At 34.7% G+C, this 15,355-nt stretch overlaps 2 protein-coding genes and 1 pseudogene across 7 annotated transcripts; 1 reads left to right on the top strand and 2 right to left on the bottom strand.

Moving 5' to 3' along the window:
* Positions 1 to 140: 140 nt before the first annotated feature.
* Positions 141 to 3,618, top strand: LOC111480857 (bifunctional nuclease 1-like). 4 transcript variants are annotated; one of them, XM_023126062.1, is made up of 12 exons: positions 142 to 286; positions 412 to 549; positions 767 to 1,075; positions 1,205 to 1,375; positions 1,612 to 1,661; positions 1,767 to 1,823; positions 1,915 to 1,980; positions 2,060 to 2,134; positions 2,352 to 2,470; positions 2,595 to 2,686; positions 2,959 to 3,014; positions 3,345 to 3,618. In XM_023126062.1, exons 3-11 carry the CDS (start codon positions 775 to 777, stop codon positions 3,009 to 3,011), a joined length of 984 nt encoding a protein of 327 aa, XP_022981830.1. In that variant the 5' UTR covers positions 142 to 286; positions 412 to 549; positions 767 to 774; the 3' UTR covers positions 3,012 to 3,014; positions 3,345 to 3,618. The 4 variants fall into 4 exon arrangements, with proteins under 4 accessions (XP_022981831.1, XP_022981830.1, XP_022981828.1 ...); XM_023126060.1 differs by having other exon boundaries at positions 142 to 300; XM_023126061.1 differs by having other exon boundaries at positions 142 to 300; positions 379 to 549.
* An 808-nt stretch (positions 3,619 to 4,426) lies between these two features.
* LOC111480797 lies at positions 4,427 to 6,524 on the bottom strand (annotated as a pseudogene).
* A 3,922-nt stretch (positions 6,525 to 10,446) lies between these two features.
* Positions 10,447 to 15,047, bottom strand: LOC111480854 (inositol-pentakisphosphate 2-kinase-like). 3 transcript variants are annotated; one of them, XM_023126052.1, is made up of 9 exons: positions 14,787 to 15,047; positions 14,574 to 14,695; positions 14,000 to 14,209; positions 13,578 to 13,725; positions 12,783 to 12,820; positions 12,559 to 12,669; positions 11,708 to 12,307; positions 11,048 to 11,247; positions 10,447 to 10,835 (listed from the first exon to the last, which is right to left on the bottom strand). In XM_023126052.1, the coding sequence occupies exons 2-8, from the start codon at positions 14,673 to 14,675 to the stop codon at positions 11,104 to 11,106; spliced, it is 1,353 nt and encodes a 450-aa protein (XP_022981820.1). In that variant the 5' UTR covers positions 14,676 to 14,695; positions 14,787 to 15,047; the 3' UTR covers positions 10,447 to 10,835; positions 11,048 to 11,103. The 3 variants fall into 3 exon arrangements, with proteins under 3 accessions (XP_022981820.1, XP_022981821.1, XP_022981819.1); XM_023126053.1 differs by having other exon boundaries at positions 10,571 to 10,857; positions 14,570 to 14,695; XM_023126051.1 differs by having other exon boundaries at positions 10,571 to 10,857.
* Positions 15,048 to 15,355: the final 308 nt, after the last annotated feature.

Here is a 15,355-nt window from a genome sequence, read left to right as displayed (position 1 = left end):
AATGTATTTCCTTTTGTTTTTTATTTTTAATAATTTAACTACCTAAAATTTATTATTTCAAAAAATAAATGATTGCTGTCGAGAATATTCGATATGTTTATGATCCTTTTAAACTCCGTCATTGATGCTCCGAGGGCCAGAATGGTAATTTAGAATACCTATGAATTTATGAATAATTAAGCGATGGCGTGTGTTACGAGCAAAAGTCTTCATTCACAATCCTTCCTCTCTGAAGAATCCATTTATCTTCTTGCTCGTCTACGGTTCCTCCTTATCCTTTCATCTTGTCGGTCTTTACAAGTACTTTCTCTCTTTTTATTTTTCTGTCAAATTTCATCTTCGATCTGTATTGTCGATAATTTGTGAACTTAAATTTAGCCATCGATTCCGTGCTTGAAATTCATACATTAGATTCTAGAATTCCGGGATTGAAAATCTGGCGGGAATTTTACCGGATCGAGGTGTGATCGCCGAGTTTTAGCGAACTATTCGGAGACTTCTGTGACGAATTTCGGTCGTGATTCGGCCTAATTTTGGTATCTATAAAAGGTAATGGATCTTTAAGCACCTACCGAGTTGTTAAGACTGATGATCTTGCTATTCCGTCGCCAGGGGACTAATACTTGAATTTTTCAAACTGATGACTAAGTGATGACTTTAAGCTTCTAGTGTCCACAAATTACATGCGTCTTTGTATTTTTTTGGTTGAAATTGGGAGTTGTGCTTGTTAACTTTATCTGATCATTTTCATTTGGGTGAACTGAAGGACACGAGATGGGGTCTTTGCAAGGACCAGTTGTTTGCCCTACTTTTCGTGCGAAGCAAGCAGGGTTTTGTTCTCTGCCAATTAAGCGTCCTTTGATGGCTTTTAGTTTTCGAAGAGGTGAATTTTGGGGATTCACAGGGATCAACGGTTTGAATGCTAAGTTTCCAGCTATGTCTCGCAAAGGTTGTGCTAGAAAATGCACGACAGTGCGTTGCAGCTTCAGTTCATCATCTGACGACAATGGAAGTACAGCAGAGAACTTCAACGATAAGGACGAAGAGTACGTTGAATCGAGTGTGGTTGAGGCTGGTATGCTAAGCTGATGCCTAGATCATATGATTACGTTTTTTTTTTTTTTTTTTTTTTCATTGAAGATTATATGATTACACAGAAACATTAAGTTCCAGAATTTCTCCAATATTTGTTTGTTCTGTGCAGTTGAGGTGAAAAGTGGTGCGGATGGTTTCATGATTAAAATGAGGGATGGTAGGCACTTAAGGTGTGTTCACAACAACCCTCACGGTGGGCATCTGCCTGATTATGCTCCACATCCCGCAATTGTGTTGAAGATGGAAGATGGAACTGGTCTTCTTCTTCCCATAATCGTGTGTAAGTATTCGTGGACGAAAGTTTCTAACATGAGCTGTGAGATCTCACATCGGTTGGAGAGTGAAACGAAACATTTCTTATAAAAGTGTGGAAACTTCTCTCTAGCATATGAGTTTTAAAACCTTGAGGGAAATCCCGAAAAGGAATGTCCAAAAGGACAATATCTGCTAGTAGTGGGTTTGAGCCGTTACGTGACTTTGTTTTTGTGTTCCCTGTCAATTCTTCATCTTTTGCAGTGGAAATGCCAAGCGTTCTGCTCATGGCTGCTGTGCGCAATGTTCCAATTGTATGTTTTCTTTGTCTTCTCTTGTGATCAGATATAATTCAAATTTCTCTTGAATTTGAATTATATTCATTGAAAGGGACTTTCTAACATATTATCTGTTTCCAGGCCAGACCAACCATGTATCAAGTGGTGAAAGAGATGATTGACAAGATGGGTTATGAAGTATGTTTTGCATTATTTCTCCATCTTTCCACCTTGTTTTTTGTAAGCTTAAATGGGATGTGGGCTCTTTCTAATGTTAATTACGAAGCAGGTCAAACTTGTAAGGGTTACCAAGAGAGTGCATGAGGCATATTTTGCCCAGTTATACCTCTCAAAGGCATGTTTTAGTTTCTCTCTTTGGATTCTTTACCCTTCTCTTAGGTAAGTTTAAGAGATTGAAATTTTATACGTTTCAGATTGGTTGTGAGAATGACTGCCTCAGCTTTGATCTTCGACCTTCAGATGCAATAAACATTGCAGTCCGATGCAAGGTAACTTAAATTTTTCGTGCTTAGTAGAGACTTCGGTCAAGTGCCTCTTTAAGTGGCCAAAGTATTGTTGAAATATGGGCTTTTGGAGAATTTGTTCATTTGCTATTGGTTATAGAATGTCTGGTAGTCATTTGTGTAAAGCTGTATTTGGATGTTTTTCATATTTTGGGCATGTGCTGTGTGTGCTGAATCATGTTACTTTTTGCAATTGTTGCAGGTCCCAATTCAAGTGAACAAGTACCTTGCATACAGCGACGGTATGCGAGTTGTTGAAACTGGGAAGTTGTCAACCCAGACCCCTGCTACGGACGGTTTACTATTCACCGAACTGGATAGGTAATAAGATATTTTTAGTGTATATTCGAGGAATAGGGGGAACGTTGATCTTTCAACAGCCATTTGAAACTTCTGCTTCATTTGATGAGAGGAAAGGGATAATTGATTTTTTTTTTGTTTTCAGGCCCAGTGGTCAGCCTTGTGTGGAAGCCAAAGAGTTTGATCTGGTGAGGAATATGCTGATTGCTGCTGTTGAAGAGCGCTACAGAGATGCTGGTATGGATTTCGTTGCTCAATTAACATTTTTCAATTCTGAATGTTCCAAATCAATTTTATTTCTCTGATTTAGAACAGAAACTTGCGTACTTAAGAATACCAAGAATAATTAATTGCTAATATGGGATGACCTTGTGGTGTTATGGATAGTTCTAAAAGTTCTTCCAAAGAATCCCTCTGTTTAGGACAAAAAATAAGCCCCATTTTCCCTTTTTGGTTATTCAATGTTTGAGCTACTTACGTTTAGTTATCATGGTTGGTCTCTATTTCAGCTCAGTGGAGGGACAAGCTCAATCTGCTTAGGGCTAGGAAGAATTTGGCGTAAGAGGTACTCAAAACTTGTTATTCTACTGTATTAACTGAGATGGTGTGACGTCGTTGTTTTTTTCTCTGCATGGATTTGATTTTTAACGTTTGAATTCTTAGCCAAATTTCAAAAATAAGAACAAGTTTTTATTACTCTACTTTTTCGTTTCGAAATTTGGCTTGGTTTTTTAAAACATACTTGAAAAGTAGATAACAAAATAAGGAAGCTCATTGGTGAAACTAGTATTTTTAAGCTTAATTTTCAAAATCAAACGGGGCATCAACATTTCTATTTTACATTCTTTTTGTGTGTGGAAACGAGTGAATGGAGATTGAAGAATACTTGTTTCAGTTAGCTCCTGGAGAACGCATACCTGTACATAGAACGAAATTGTTCGTGGCCGAGGCCTGGCTTGCGTCGGGAATCTATTGCGTCTTGCCTCTTCTACTTGCATTATGTATTTAGCAACTCTGTGAATATAGATAGGACATGGTGGAGTCGGGTCGTCAGATGTGTTCTTGGTGAAATGCATGACATAACCAATTCCTTTGATGCTTCACAATCACAATGATAAATTTAGCAGTGAACAACATTGGCGCTGCTTATATCTTGCTGGCTTATGGTCCTTTGATGATCTTTCTCGCTCTATATATATACACACACATATTAATGAATATATATACATATATTAATGAATAATTTCGTTGGGAGTCATTTTTCCAGAAAAAATAATAAATGGATATTGAATTATTATAGCTATTTTGATTCCTGAAACTTGAATACAACATTTGCATGCTAACTTGCTTTCAAATTAGTACTCATAGCAATAAGAAATGTTTATTTGTCATCTTATAACTATTTTCTTAGTTCAAACAAACATATTAATCACCCGACGGTAATATTAATAGCTTTCTTTTTACTTATTATTTTTTGTCATTGAGGTAGCATCAAGTTTTTTGTCCATAAATGAACTAAAATAAAAGTCTCCATACATGTTGGAGGCGTCATTTTTGAGTATTTGAGGAGATTACTTTATGCGAAAGTGATATTTTAGGAGGAGAAATTAATACGAGAATAAGATATTAATATTGATAAAATATGATTATTGATGCAAATTTGGAAGATGGAATCCCACATCGAGTACTTTCTAGAACAGGGTGGCTTAGCTCCACTGACATAGTATAAATAGCGAACGACTACGAAGCCGCGCGATTGCATCACCAATACGCAAAAAAAGAAAACCCGATCTGGATGTGTAGTTCTCGGCCTCGCTTTCAGTACATGAAAGGTCTGTACGATTCTTTTTACGATGCTCGTTTCTTGCCCCGCACGAGAAACAGAAATTTTGTTTACCGGGTGTAGAATCTTGATCTGAGGACAATTTTCTTTCAAATCCAATCGTACCACTCGGCTTCTCAACTGATGTAAGTATGAACATGTTTTTCCTCTGTTCTTCTGCAACTGCGTGTAAATATCTGCGAGTCTGGTTGATTTAGGTTCCGATTATGCCTGTTTTCTTGATATAGAATTTTCTGTACTGCTGCCAAGTTGATCATAGTATTATATTCTGTCTCATGGATTATGATGATCAAGCTTTCTTGTTCCTTGAACTTGATAAATTACCGCAAGGATATATCATCAAAATAAGAAAACCTTCCTTCCGGACTAAGTCAGGTTCTCGCTTTACTACTATAATTTAGAGGAGCAAAACGAAAGAAAAGAACGGTTGATACCGAACAAAACTGGTTGGACTGTAATGGACTATGCGGAGATGTTTTCAATGATTGGAACAGGCGAACAAAAGTTATAGGAGTGAATAGCTTCGAGAACTAAGAACTCGAAGCAGCAGAGAAGGACGGGGAATTTCGTAGGAGCTGCAAGTGCATGAATCTCGACAACCGGTGCTCTCTCTTATGAAATATATTAGGCTTGTTGATACATCTGCCTTTCTATAGTATCTTTCTTTCTTTACTACTCTTAGTGGCCGATGTCTATTTTAGAGCAAAAACTCTGGAACCTCCATTCATGATCTAAGATGGTACATAGAAATCGATTCCCGAGATGCCTGTAGTATTTTGCAAGTGCAGAGGCACATCATGCACAGACTGAATACCGAGTAGAATGAATTTATTGCACCCGTACTATAAAAATAATTCAGTGCGAGTACTGCTTTTGGATAAAACGAGAGAAACATCCATTAGGAGAAGGTATGAAAGCAGAGAGAGAGAGAGAGAGAATCTTAATCGAAAACTTAGTAGCAAAATCATTTGTAAGCAAATTTTTTTTTGATCTTAAGGGGGATAACAGAATAGTAGTCTCTTGCTAAGATTTTCCTGCATCTATTCGGCGGTCTGGCGCTCGACTCGTCTCTCTCTTTCCGTGGAGGAATTGAATAAGGCCTTGAAGTGAACTTGTAACGTTGTCAGTCTTCATTAGCTCTCCAGCTAATTCAGTAGGTGTTGCCTGAACTTTATTTAATAGCTCTTCAATTTCTTTAAAGTGGGAGCTTTCCTGAATTAATAGGTAACTATAGGCCAGTATCTTGGAACCACTGAAGTCGAAGCTACTTACATTCTCTGCAATTTAGTTCGATATTCTGAATCGCTCAATAGAGCAATCAATGTCTTCATTTCCTAATATTGAACGACTTCCAGAGCCAATCAATAATCTTCTTAACTCTGAATGTATTGGACTTCCCTAAGATCCACATATCCTAAATGTCAAACTTCAGATAGTTAGCCATGGGAGCAACCAAGCTTGACTTCCCTGTACCTCTTGGTTCATAAAACAAATGCTCACGTTTCCAACCCTTTCCTACTCTTTTATAGTACTCTTTCCTCCCAACAAACTTATTGAGATAGCCGGTTAGTGCCTTCTAAGTTTCTGGGTCCACGGGTGTGTCAAATGTTGCAGGATGATTAAGATCGATTGAACCCCAATAATCTGCCACTGTAATCTAATGTATGGAGCTTCACGGCCTTCTTTTAGTCTCTTATGGCATGTTCTCGCAGAATATTTGGAAGGTGATAGTGGGTAAAAAATTCCAGGTTTTCTACCTAATGAATAACCAGATTACACGAATATCTATACACAAAATCATCCTATTAACAGCCTAACAAAATATTACATCCACACTGTTACAGCTCCAACAAACTAACCATATGAACAATCTGAAGACGTACACCACTACAATAACAATTGATCACAAGTCAGCCATTAGAAGGTAGAATCCCGGTGCCATATCCTTGTTTCTTGTCAAAGCTTAGCTCGAAGTGTTTAACATCTGACCACTCATGCGCATAACCATCACGGTTCTTATTTGAAATTGGCCTTTCAATACGCGAAGAAAACAAAACCCACTTGAATTTGACGCCTTCGAATATGTCAACCAGTTCTTGATTCCTGTCTATGGTCACGGCCAATCATTGCTCTTTCTCTGGTTCGGAGGAGAGCTACCGAGACGGTGAGTGATGCCACCACCGATAGAATGGTCATGGACGAAGACAAGCTCTCCTGAGGACTCGACATCATTTTGGAGTAGTTAATGAGGGCCGAAAGGTAATCGATATTATTATTCATGCAAGGCCAAACAAGCAGAGAAGTAACTGCTAGGTTTCAGTGTGTGTGTGTGTGGTGTTGACGCCACAAGAGGACTGAGCCTCTCGTATGAATTGGCAGCGAAAATATCCCACAAATGAATGAAAGCTTTAGAAATTTGGAGTGCAGTGGAACCTTTGACATGATTTTGGAAAAAAATGAGCCTTGTATCAAAGGAAGATACGCTTGGATCTTATATTGCTGAATGTAAATTCTACTAACAATCCTTTGCCGACTACTTTGGCGTACAATTCATTTTTCTGTGCAGGACAGAAATAAAAGCTGGATCGAAAATTAAACCCGGTGACAGTTAAATTCCAACACTGTTATTCATGAAGAATGTTTGCACACCTGAACTTGGTCAATGGAGCGACACATAAAAGGTACATATATCTAACATTAGTTCTCTTTTTTTCTTTCGTAGAAACAATTTTACTGACAGCGCATCACTAGAGAACTTAATGTCCCTTTTCTTATATAGTCTACTTTTAAAATTAATTTACAGTTTAAAATTGTGAAATTTTAAATTTATTTTATTTTTGTTTCTAACTATCCAAAAAAATATATTTTTTTTTCTTAAAACGTTTTGAAGGTCTATTCCATTTCCTTACGGCCATTTTATTCCTCCTTATTGGGTTATTGAATATTTTTGACTTACTGACCTTAACTCATGCTAGTATGTATACTTGAAGTTTGGTCATTAATTTTAAATGAAGACAACAGTTATAATTATTTTATTATTATTATTTATTATTTTTTTAAGAATAGAGATGTAGATGGGGTGAGATGGGAAGCCTTTTTCGTCTTCATCTCTACCACATATTTCATTCTCGATCCTTCGTGAAGTTCTCTATTTATTTTTGCGGGGATCGAGGTAGGGATTCCTGATAGAAAATTTGCGAGTAGAGTTTCTTCCAAGTAATTTTTATCCGTATGTTATTCCTTAAAAAAAATAGTTATTTTAAAGTTTTCATTTTTCAATATAATATTTTTTTAAGAATTCGTAATTCATATGAAAATTAGGATTCAGACATTTTTTACTCTTATTTGAAAATTTGTACATTTAATACTCTTATTTGAAAATTTGTACATTTAATAGTAGTAGTGTGTACATACTACTATGTAAGTATTGTTACCTTAGATTTTTTTTTTGTCTTTTTGAATTGGTCGATAATCTAACATTTTTTTTATGATTGGTAGACTTAATAGACCCAAGTTCAAATTTCTATTTAAGATGTTGATTTGATAATTCAATCATTATATATAGAAGTTAAATTACAAAAATATTTTAGCACATGCACTTTTAAGTTTATGAATTTTAAAAACTAAGTTCTAATTGTATCTAATAATTCTTTTAAAACTAATAATTTTTTTAAAAAATTTGTGTGACGTTCAAACATTTTTTAAAATTAAGATTATTTTTTTTTTCTTGTTGTCTAACAAAACTATAAACCTTTTAGCCAACTAAGTTGGTAAGATTTAAGAAAAAGAAAATTAAGGGAAATTGCAATTAATTTGGATATTTTTTATTTGTATTTTAATATATATTTTGTTATAATAGAAAACAGTTCTCCACATAGCATATGAAGCTTTTTCTTTTTAAATCACTTTTTTACACTATTTTTCTCCTAAAATATATTCTCACCATCCTATTCTCAAAGATTTAAGTTCCAAAAATACTCTCTAATTGTAACTTTTCTTTTTGTCTCTTTACCGTACCTCTCTCTCCCTCTCTAATACTTCATCTCTCTCATTTTTCTCTTTCTATAATTTCTCTCTACCACTTTTCTTCCTCAGTCACATCTTTGTCTTTCAATTTTTCCTCAAACACATCATCTCCTAATTTAAGTATTTCTATGATCTCTATTTTTTAAAATTAAGCATATAAATACCTTAAGTTTTATCTACATTCTTCTTTTCCAAATATTTTCAAGATTCCAACTAAAATGTATATATATATATATATGATCGACATATTTTTATTTATGGAATAAAGCAAACTTTTTTTTCCAAATATTTTCAAGATTCCAACTAAATTGATCAGGAATAAAGCAAAGAGTAAACACCCTTTTCTTGATACGCATCTTTGATACATCTAATTTGCAAACATATTTTTCTTTTATAAATTATACTTTATTTGTGTTTTTTTTTTAATTTTTATTTTTTTAATTTTTATTTTGATGTGTAATAAATTTTAGCATGTTTGACTCATTTTAGTAAATGACTCTAGGTTGACATTTTAGTTGATTCGATAGCTTGAATCTTAGTTGATTCGATTTTGGTCGATTTTGGTGTGATAACTTGAACCTTTAGTTGATTCAACTTTGGTGTGATAGCCCTTTCTTCTTAGTTTCAATTTTTCGAAAAGTGTTTTAAGATTAGTATAACTATTTTTAGCTAAATTTTTTGGTCAAGTTTAAAGTATTTATGCATAATTAGGATTGTGAGTTTAAATTTGTAGTAAGTTTAAATTATTTTATACTAAATTAGATGACTCAAATTTCTTTATGATCGAGAACTACATTGACTCAAATTTCTGAGAACTACATTAAGCTAGCATCAATGAACGGTAGTAGTTTTGACCTAAGGCCAACTAAACAAGTGATCTTATTTTCAATTCGGTTGGAAGACTTAGTTTTATGTATGACGACGTGTGTCTAGTGGCCTTTGGATGTGTCATTTATACTTTATATTATATGATGATGTGACTATGTTATATGATGATGAGACTACGATATATGATAATAGTAACTACGTTACATGATGATGAGACTACGATATATGATAATAGGATAATAGTGACTACGTTATATGATGATGAGACTGATATATGATAATAGTAACTATATTATATAATATGATATATGATAGTAGTGATTGTTATATGATGATGTTATACGATGATATTGTACGATGATGTTGTATGATGATGTTATACGATGATGTATGATGATGATGCAAGATGTATGATAATGAGATGACTTAATATGACATTATTCTATATTAAGACGAGGTACATATATTAAATGTTATGATATATTATGACAATGATTTTTCTAAGACACGAACTATATAGGATTGTAAAAATAGAGATCTCATGCATTGTGTGTACATATATATTAGGTTGTTTATCCATTTATGATGATAAGTATACATGTGTACATTATGATGATGATCATCAACCTGCCTCACATGAGGACTATGAAAGGTGCAAACTATCTGTGTATGGGTTGTGGATAGAAAAATACTACCTATCCAATTTTGTCCAAATGGGAGGCCACCCTATGATAGTATTACCGGTCCGTAGATGGGTTGCATGTGTTAATCTTCCTTGAGGGGATAACTTAGCTAAATATTTCTTAAAATAACTTGACTAGTGGCATCACTAAATATTTCTTAAAATACTAAATTTAAAGTTTTGTGCTACTTCTATTTCAGGTAGAGGTAAAAGGCAAAGCACTCCTATACCAGGACATCAAGTAGAGACCATAACTCTGCATGGGATAGTTGTATTTGGTATTTTATTTTCTTAGTCCAGGTTAATATAATTTATGAGACAGGCGTGTAAAAGGAAGCCAGTAAAAGTCTGAGTATAAAGACAAACTGTGAGATTTGAAACAAACGTTCCATGCAAAAGTATCAATCAATTTCCCCTTTGGAAAACCTTTTTTTGTCTTTGCAGCTCTATGTTGTGTCTAAAGATCAATATTTTCGAAAATACTTGTATTCACTCAAAGTAGCAAAATCAACGGCCTTTTCAGAAATTCATCTAAAAAAAGTAATAAAACAGATGATCCAAATCAAAGTATGAACACGTATTCAGACCCCTAATATAATAAAACCTTTTCAAAATCCATAGAAAAAACGAACCGTAATAGTGCTCTCCTTGAAGTGATTGCCGAATCATTCTATTCGTCCTTTTCTCCTGCAATAGTGGAATTTTCCACCTCTAACCAAAATATATACTACATATTTATGAATTTCAAAACTAGAAGCCATTGTGGAATTTTCCTTTCTTTCTCTTATTTCTGGGCAAAAGAGTTAGGTGGATTCTAACTAACGCACATTAATTAAAATTTATTTCTTTTTAGGAAATAAAAGAAGTTTTTTTTATCAGATGGTACATACCCCAACTATTGTCCGCAGACATAGACCACGTATGAACTCCATCGATGCTTTTATTTGTCGTTTAAGTTTGGGATATACGAACAAAGCTTGAGGACTTGGTATAACAGCAGACTAAATCTGGGAAAGAAAGTATCCAGCTCTGCATTAGAGTATCAAAAACATATAAGAAGCGATGCAGGAATGTTAGCTACCCGAGGATCTTCTCGACAAAAACTCAACGAGCAGATAGTTGAATTGATGACAAAAAAATATTGCTAAAAACAGCATAATAACAAGAATAAAAACAATGAATCTCTAGTACACCAAGTAAACGTCCAATTTGTGCTTACCGGATTTGAAGTACGGTAACAAACTTCAGCATGTATTCTCTCAATGCACTGTAAGTTCACACCTCTTCAGGCCTATAGTAATCGTCTGCCTCTAGCTCTGTCACAAACATCTTGGTGTAGCTTCGAACTATTTTATCGTCTTGTTCATAGTATTCTTCCATCTTCCTTAAAGGCTTTAGATCCAGGTCTATGAAATTAACCTAAAAACACGAGAAATCACCATTATCAAAAGGTTGACGGCAATGAGTAAGTGCGTGGATTCAAAATGAACCTCCAATTAAACTGGGAAAATGGTCATTAGTTTCCCAAGACCAACGAAAAGGAAGACTCAAGAACTTATACATTAACAATACAAATTTTCCACTTATGATTCAAGCTATAGCTATTCTCGCAGATTGGACATCAGACCTTTTACGAAGTATAGAAAATAATGGATTAATAAAGTACCAAAAAAGTCAATACATACTGTACCGGCAATTGGAAATTTAGTGGAAATAATGCAATCTTCCATGGATTTTATTGATTTTAAATGATAAGAAAAATTGTCTTACAAAACGTTTACACATGCATGCAAACAGTTCAAATAAACAAGAAGTTTTCAATTACTTTAAACTTTTAAGATCAACAAAGACAATAGAATGAATTTTCCGAGGGACATACCTTGTAGTCAAAAGTTTGGTTGGTTGATTCAACGAATATGCTGTTATATGCAGAGCCAGGACACTCAACGTGCCAGGGTCTAAAAGTAATCATCAAACTACAGTCTTTAGCGGTTGCAGCTATTAAAAAGTTCCTCACAATCTCCAAGCTTTGATCAAGATGGGCAGAATGTAAAGTGCCACATATGTTCAACAATTCCTCATCATCCATATGTCTACAAACCTGGCAGGGCTTTGAAATAATGTCATAGTACGCATGAATAGCCCCTTCTATGTCAAAACTGTCAAGCTGTTGAACCGCAAGAAGACGATTCAGACATCCAGATTTATATACAGCCTCAGCAACAAGCTGTAGGAAAGTCATTGCTCGAGATCCCTTTTCTCTCTGGATGACAGATTGCAGAGCGTCTTCAAATGCTTCCTCAATCACCAAATTAGTGTCATCAGCATAGCCACCCGATGCCCCAAGTATTAGGGAACCGTTTAAGAAGACACGGAAATTATTCTGAGGGGTAGAGAAAAGATCTTGGATTGCTTTATATATCTGATCCAGGGATCCAGAGAATAAATCTAACGGATTGTAATCACTTAACTCAGATGTCTGTTCCGCAAATTGGATGCAATCAAGTTAAAACTTAAAAAATTCAGAAGAGAAGTCGATTAATAACATAGAGGCAAAGTAACTAAAGGCCAAATAGAGGCTCATTTTTTTTGTGGTAGGCAGAAGATCAGACACACTGAAGGTGTAGAATCAGATCTGACACTTAAAATCACATTTTAAGTAATATAGAAACATAATTGATGTGCAAGAATGATTGATACCATGGAGACAAGAAAAAGGAGCAAAATTACCTCGCCTTTCTGCAACTTCAATGCTTGGTGCATCCTAAAACGAGTCACATTTTTCTTAATGGCATTTTTTTTGGATATGAATCTTGAAGTTGGAAGACATCCCCATTTTGGCTGATTTGGGAAAAAAAGTTAAAACATATATCAAATTGAAAAATTACTTTCAGAGGAATAAAAAGACCAATAGGGGGAGGGGCGATGGAAAGATGAAAACCATTAAGGAGCACCTTTATCTCGACAGATATGCAAAATTCATCTTCACCACCTAAAAACAAAGAAAGGTATACTGGTGATACTCTATTTAATAGAATAGAGTCTTCAGAAGACACTTCCAGATAAGTTTCATCAATGAACATTGTTGAAACAGTCAATATGAAGAATAATTTTGGCCAACAAGTTTTCTTTATAAAAATGATTTCTTTAAAAAAAATAATAAATAAAAAATAAAAAAAGAAAAGAAGAAAATAATTATTGTTAGTTCTTGACAGTTGACTCAGTTGCCCTTCCAATTACAAATATGAAATTTTAAGTGTAAATCACATTCAAAGGTAATAGAAAATTTTCCTACCTCTTTTCCTCTTCTTTTTTCTATTTTCCAACTTTTTACTCATGTTGTTCAATGTTTTTATCTCAAACTTATCTATAAACAAGCAACATTACATGATCTATTTGGAGTTTTCTTCCTTGCTCCTAAGGAGTCTATCAGTTATCAAAAAACAGTTAGACAACAGAGCAAGCTTCATACAAATAGAAGTATACATTCACTCATAAATATCATTGCTTGAGATAAACAGTGTATGAGTCCATGGAAACTGACAAATGAGCAAGCCTCCACAAACTATGTCGATAGATTGAAGATGTCTTAACTTTTTAGTTCATTCAGCAGTTATCTAGAGAAACTTCTTGTAATGAGAAGGTTTACCGTGTTACAAAAAATTTAAGTATATAATATATGCAAATCTTTTAACGTGTTTAACATCAACAGAAGGATAATAGCTAAAGAGAGCTTGAAGAAACTCTACCTTGAGAAAAAATAGCATGATCAGATTGAAGGAGGACAGAATCACGATGTATATTAATTCGTCCTGCATTAACCCTCCAAGCAGGACGCTGACCAAGAATGTTCTTCTCAATAGTCTCTAGGAACTCTCTCGTTACAAGGACGTGGACCTTCCAATATTGGTAAGAATATACTGTCAGAATTATTGATTTCGTTTTCTTAGAAACACTTTGTTCGTTCTACAATGAGGATTTAATCATTCTTGAGTTATCATTTTTGTAGGTTGAACATGAACTATCATTAACTCAAAAGTGTAGATCTGTTAACTTAGCCTAGTTATTATCACGATTACATTTTCACAAATATAATTCGGTTCGTTCTACAGAGTTATTAGCAGACCTTAAATTCAAGAAAGATAGGCATGAAATGAATACAGTAACATACCCCAGCATCAACATGTTTGAAATCCAACAACGGAGTCATTACATGCTGCACATAGATTTGACATGCAACATCGTGATACGTGCACGACACAATGTCTCCTACATCTCTCCACAGAAGGCGCTCATGCGCGGACAAAGCCTTCAGGTTCCGAACGCTCCCGCAGTGTGATCCATTTCTCGGAGCCTTCAGTATCCGTAAAACTTTCCCAAACTACGAAAGAAATTAGCACAGTCATAAGCAGCGGCCACCCGTAGATCGAAGCAAGAACAATTTCCATACGGATAGAAAATTTACATAGATAATCCTTTTGAGTTACTCAAACACAAAAACAATCAATCAATTTCTAGAAATCTACCAACGAGAAAATATCTTGGCAGAGTACTAAGCGATATTATGAAAGAAAAAAAAAAAAAAGAACTAAAATTAGAATAGTGCTAATCGTACTTTAAAGCGAAACAGAATACCGATGGACACTGTTCAGAAAATTCTTTCACGACACCTTAGAGAGAAAAAAAGCATGAAGAAAAGGAGTCAAAGCGCATCTTAGACATCAACAATTTCATGGCAGACATACAAAAAGAGGAGAAGATCCAGTGTACGCAAGGACAAGGTTGACAGCTCCTTCGCCTCTGTAAGTCCAATCAGCAGCATCCTTCTTCTCTAGAACGATTTCCATTCAGCAGATCTCCTTGTAGTCTAAAATTCAAACAATCGAGAGTTAAAATCATGAGAAATGAACAGAAAAGGAGAGAAAATGAATTTGCAAGCTCCATGCAACTGATCGGACCTTTGATAAGAATGCTTCAAGTAGAATCGAGGTCCGATTCAATTAAAACCCTAACAACTGAGAAGACTAACACTGATCAGCCACTCAGCGTTGAAAAGACGCACTTCCGAGGCGAACTTCAGGAGAAGACCTTCACCGGAAAAGAGAGCTTTACACCGCCAATAGAATCGCCCGGGAGACGAGGTCGGACTTCGAAATGACAGTAATATTACTACTTCCGCAGACTCGAGCATTCATAATTTTACTCTACGAGAAAACTTGAAGACTCGTCCACCACAACAAACGTGGAAAGCTTTCCAAATAACAACGTATCTGTTTTCGTGGGCCCCACACTTATTTTCTTTCTTTATTAAATTTTAAGTCGTCAGTTTTTAATAATTATAATTATACGACGGTTTCGTTGTAGTTTTAGCACAAAATTTGTATTTAATTTGTCCGTATGCATTCAAAATTTAAATAATAATATTATCGCATTAAGGTAACCCTAAATTTAATAAGTATCTAAAAAAATCTTAAAAAGTTATATCTAATTGGTCCTATATATTTAAAATATCAAATAGATTTATAAA

Source organism: Cucurbita maxima, unplaced genomic scaffold (genome assembly GCF_002738345.1).
Source record: "Cucurbita maxima cultivar Rimu unplaced genomic scaffold, Cmax_1.0 Cma_Scf00006, whole genome shotgun sequence".
Taxonomy (NCBI): Eukaryota; Viridiplantae; Streptophyta; class Magnoliopsida; order Cucurbitales; family Cucurbitaceae; genus Cucurbita; species Cucurbita maxima.
The sequence above is the reverse complement of the archived record's forward strand: the minus strand, read 5'-3'. Positions and strand labels throughout refer to the sequence as shown.

Coding starts and splice junctions, on each gene's coding strand:
- LOC111480854 (XM_023126052.1), bottom strand. CDS start 14,675: ATGGAAATCGTTCTAGAGAAGAAGGATGCTGCTGATTGGACTTACAGA. Junction 12,670..12,782: donor GCATATCTGTCGAGATAAAG/GTGCTCCTTAAT, acceptor TTCCCAAATCAG/CCAAAATGGGGATGTCTTCC. Junction 11,248..11,707: donor ACCAAACTTTTGACTACAAG/GTATGTCCCTCG, acceptor TCGTGTTTTTAG/GTTAATTTCATAGACCTGGA.
- LOC111480857 (XM_023126063.1), top strand. CDS start 775: ATGGGGTCTTTGCAAGGACCAGTTGTTTGCCCTACTTTTCGTGCGAAG. Junction 1,662..1,766: donor CTGTGCGCAATGTTCCAATT/GTATGTTTTCTT, acceptor ATCTGTTTCCAG/GCCAGACCAACCATGTATCA. Junction 2,687..2,958: donor AGAGCGCTACAGAGATGCTG/GTATGGATTTCG, acceptor TCTCTATTTCAG/CTCAGTGGAGGGACAAGCTC.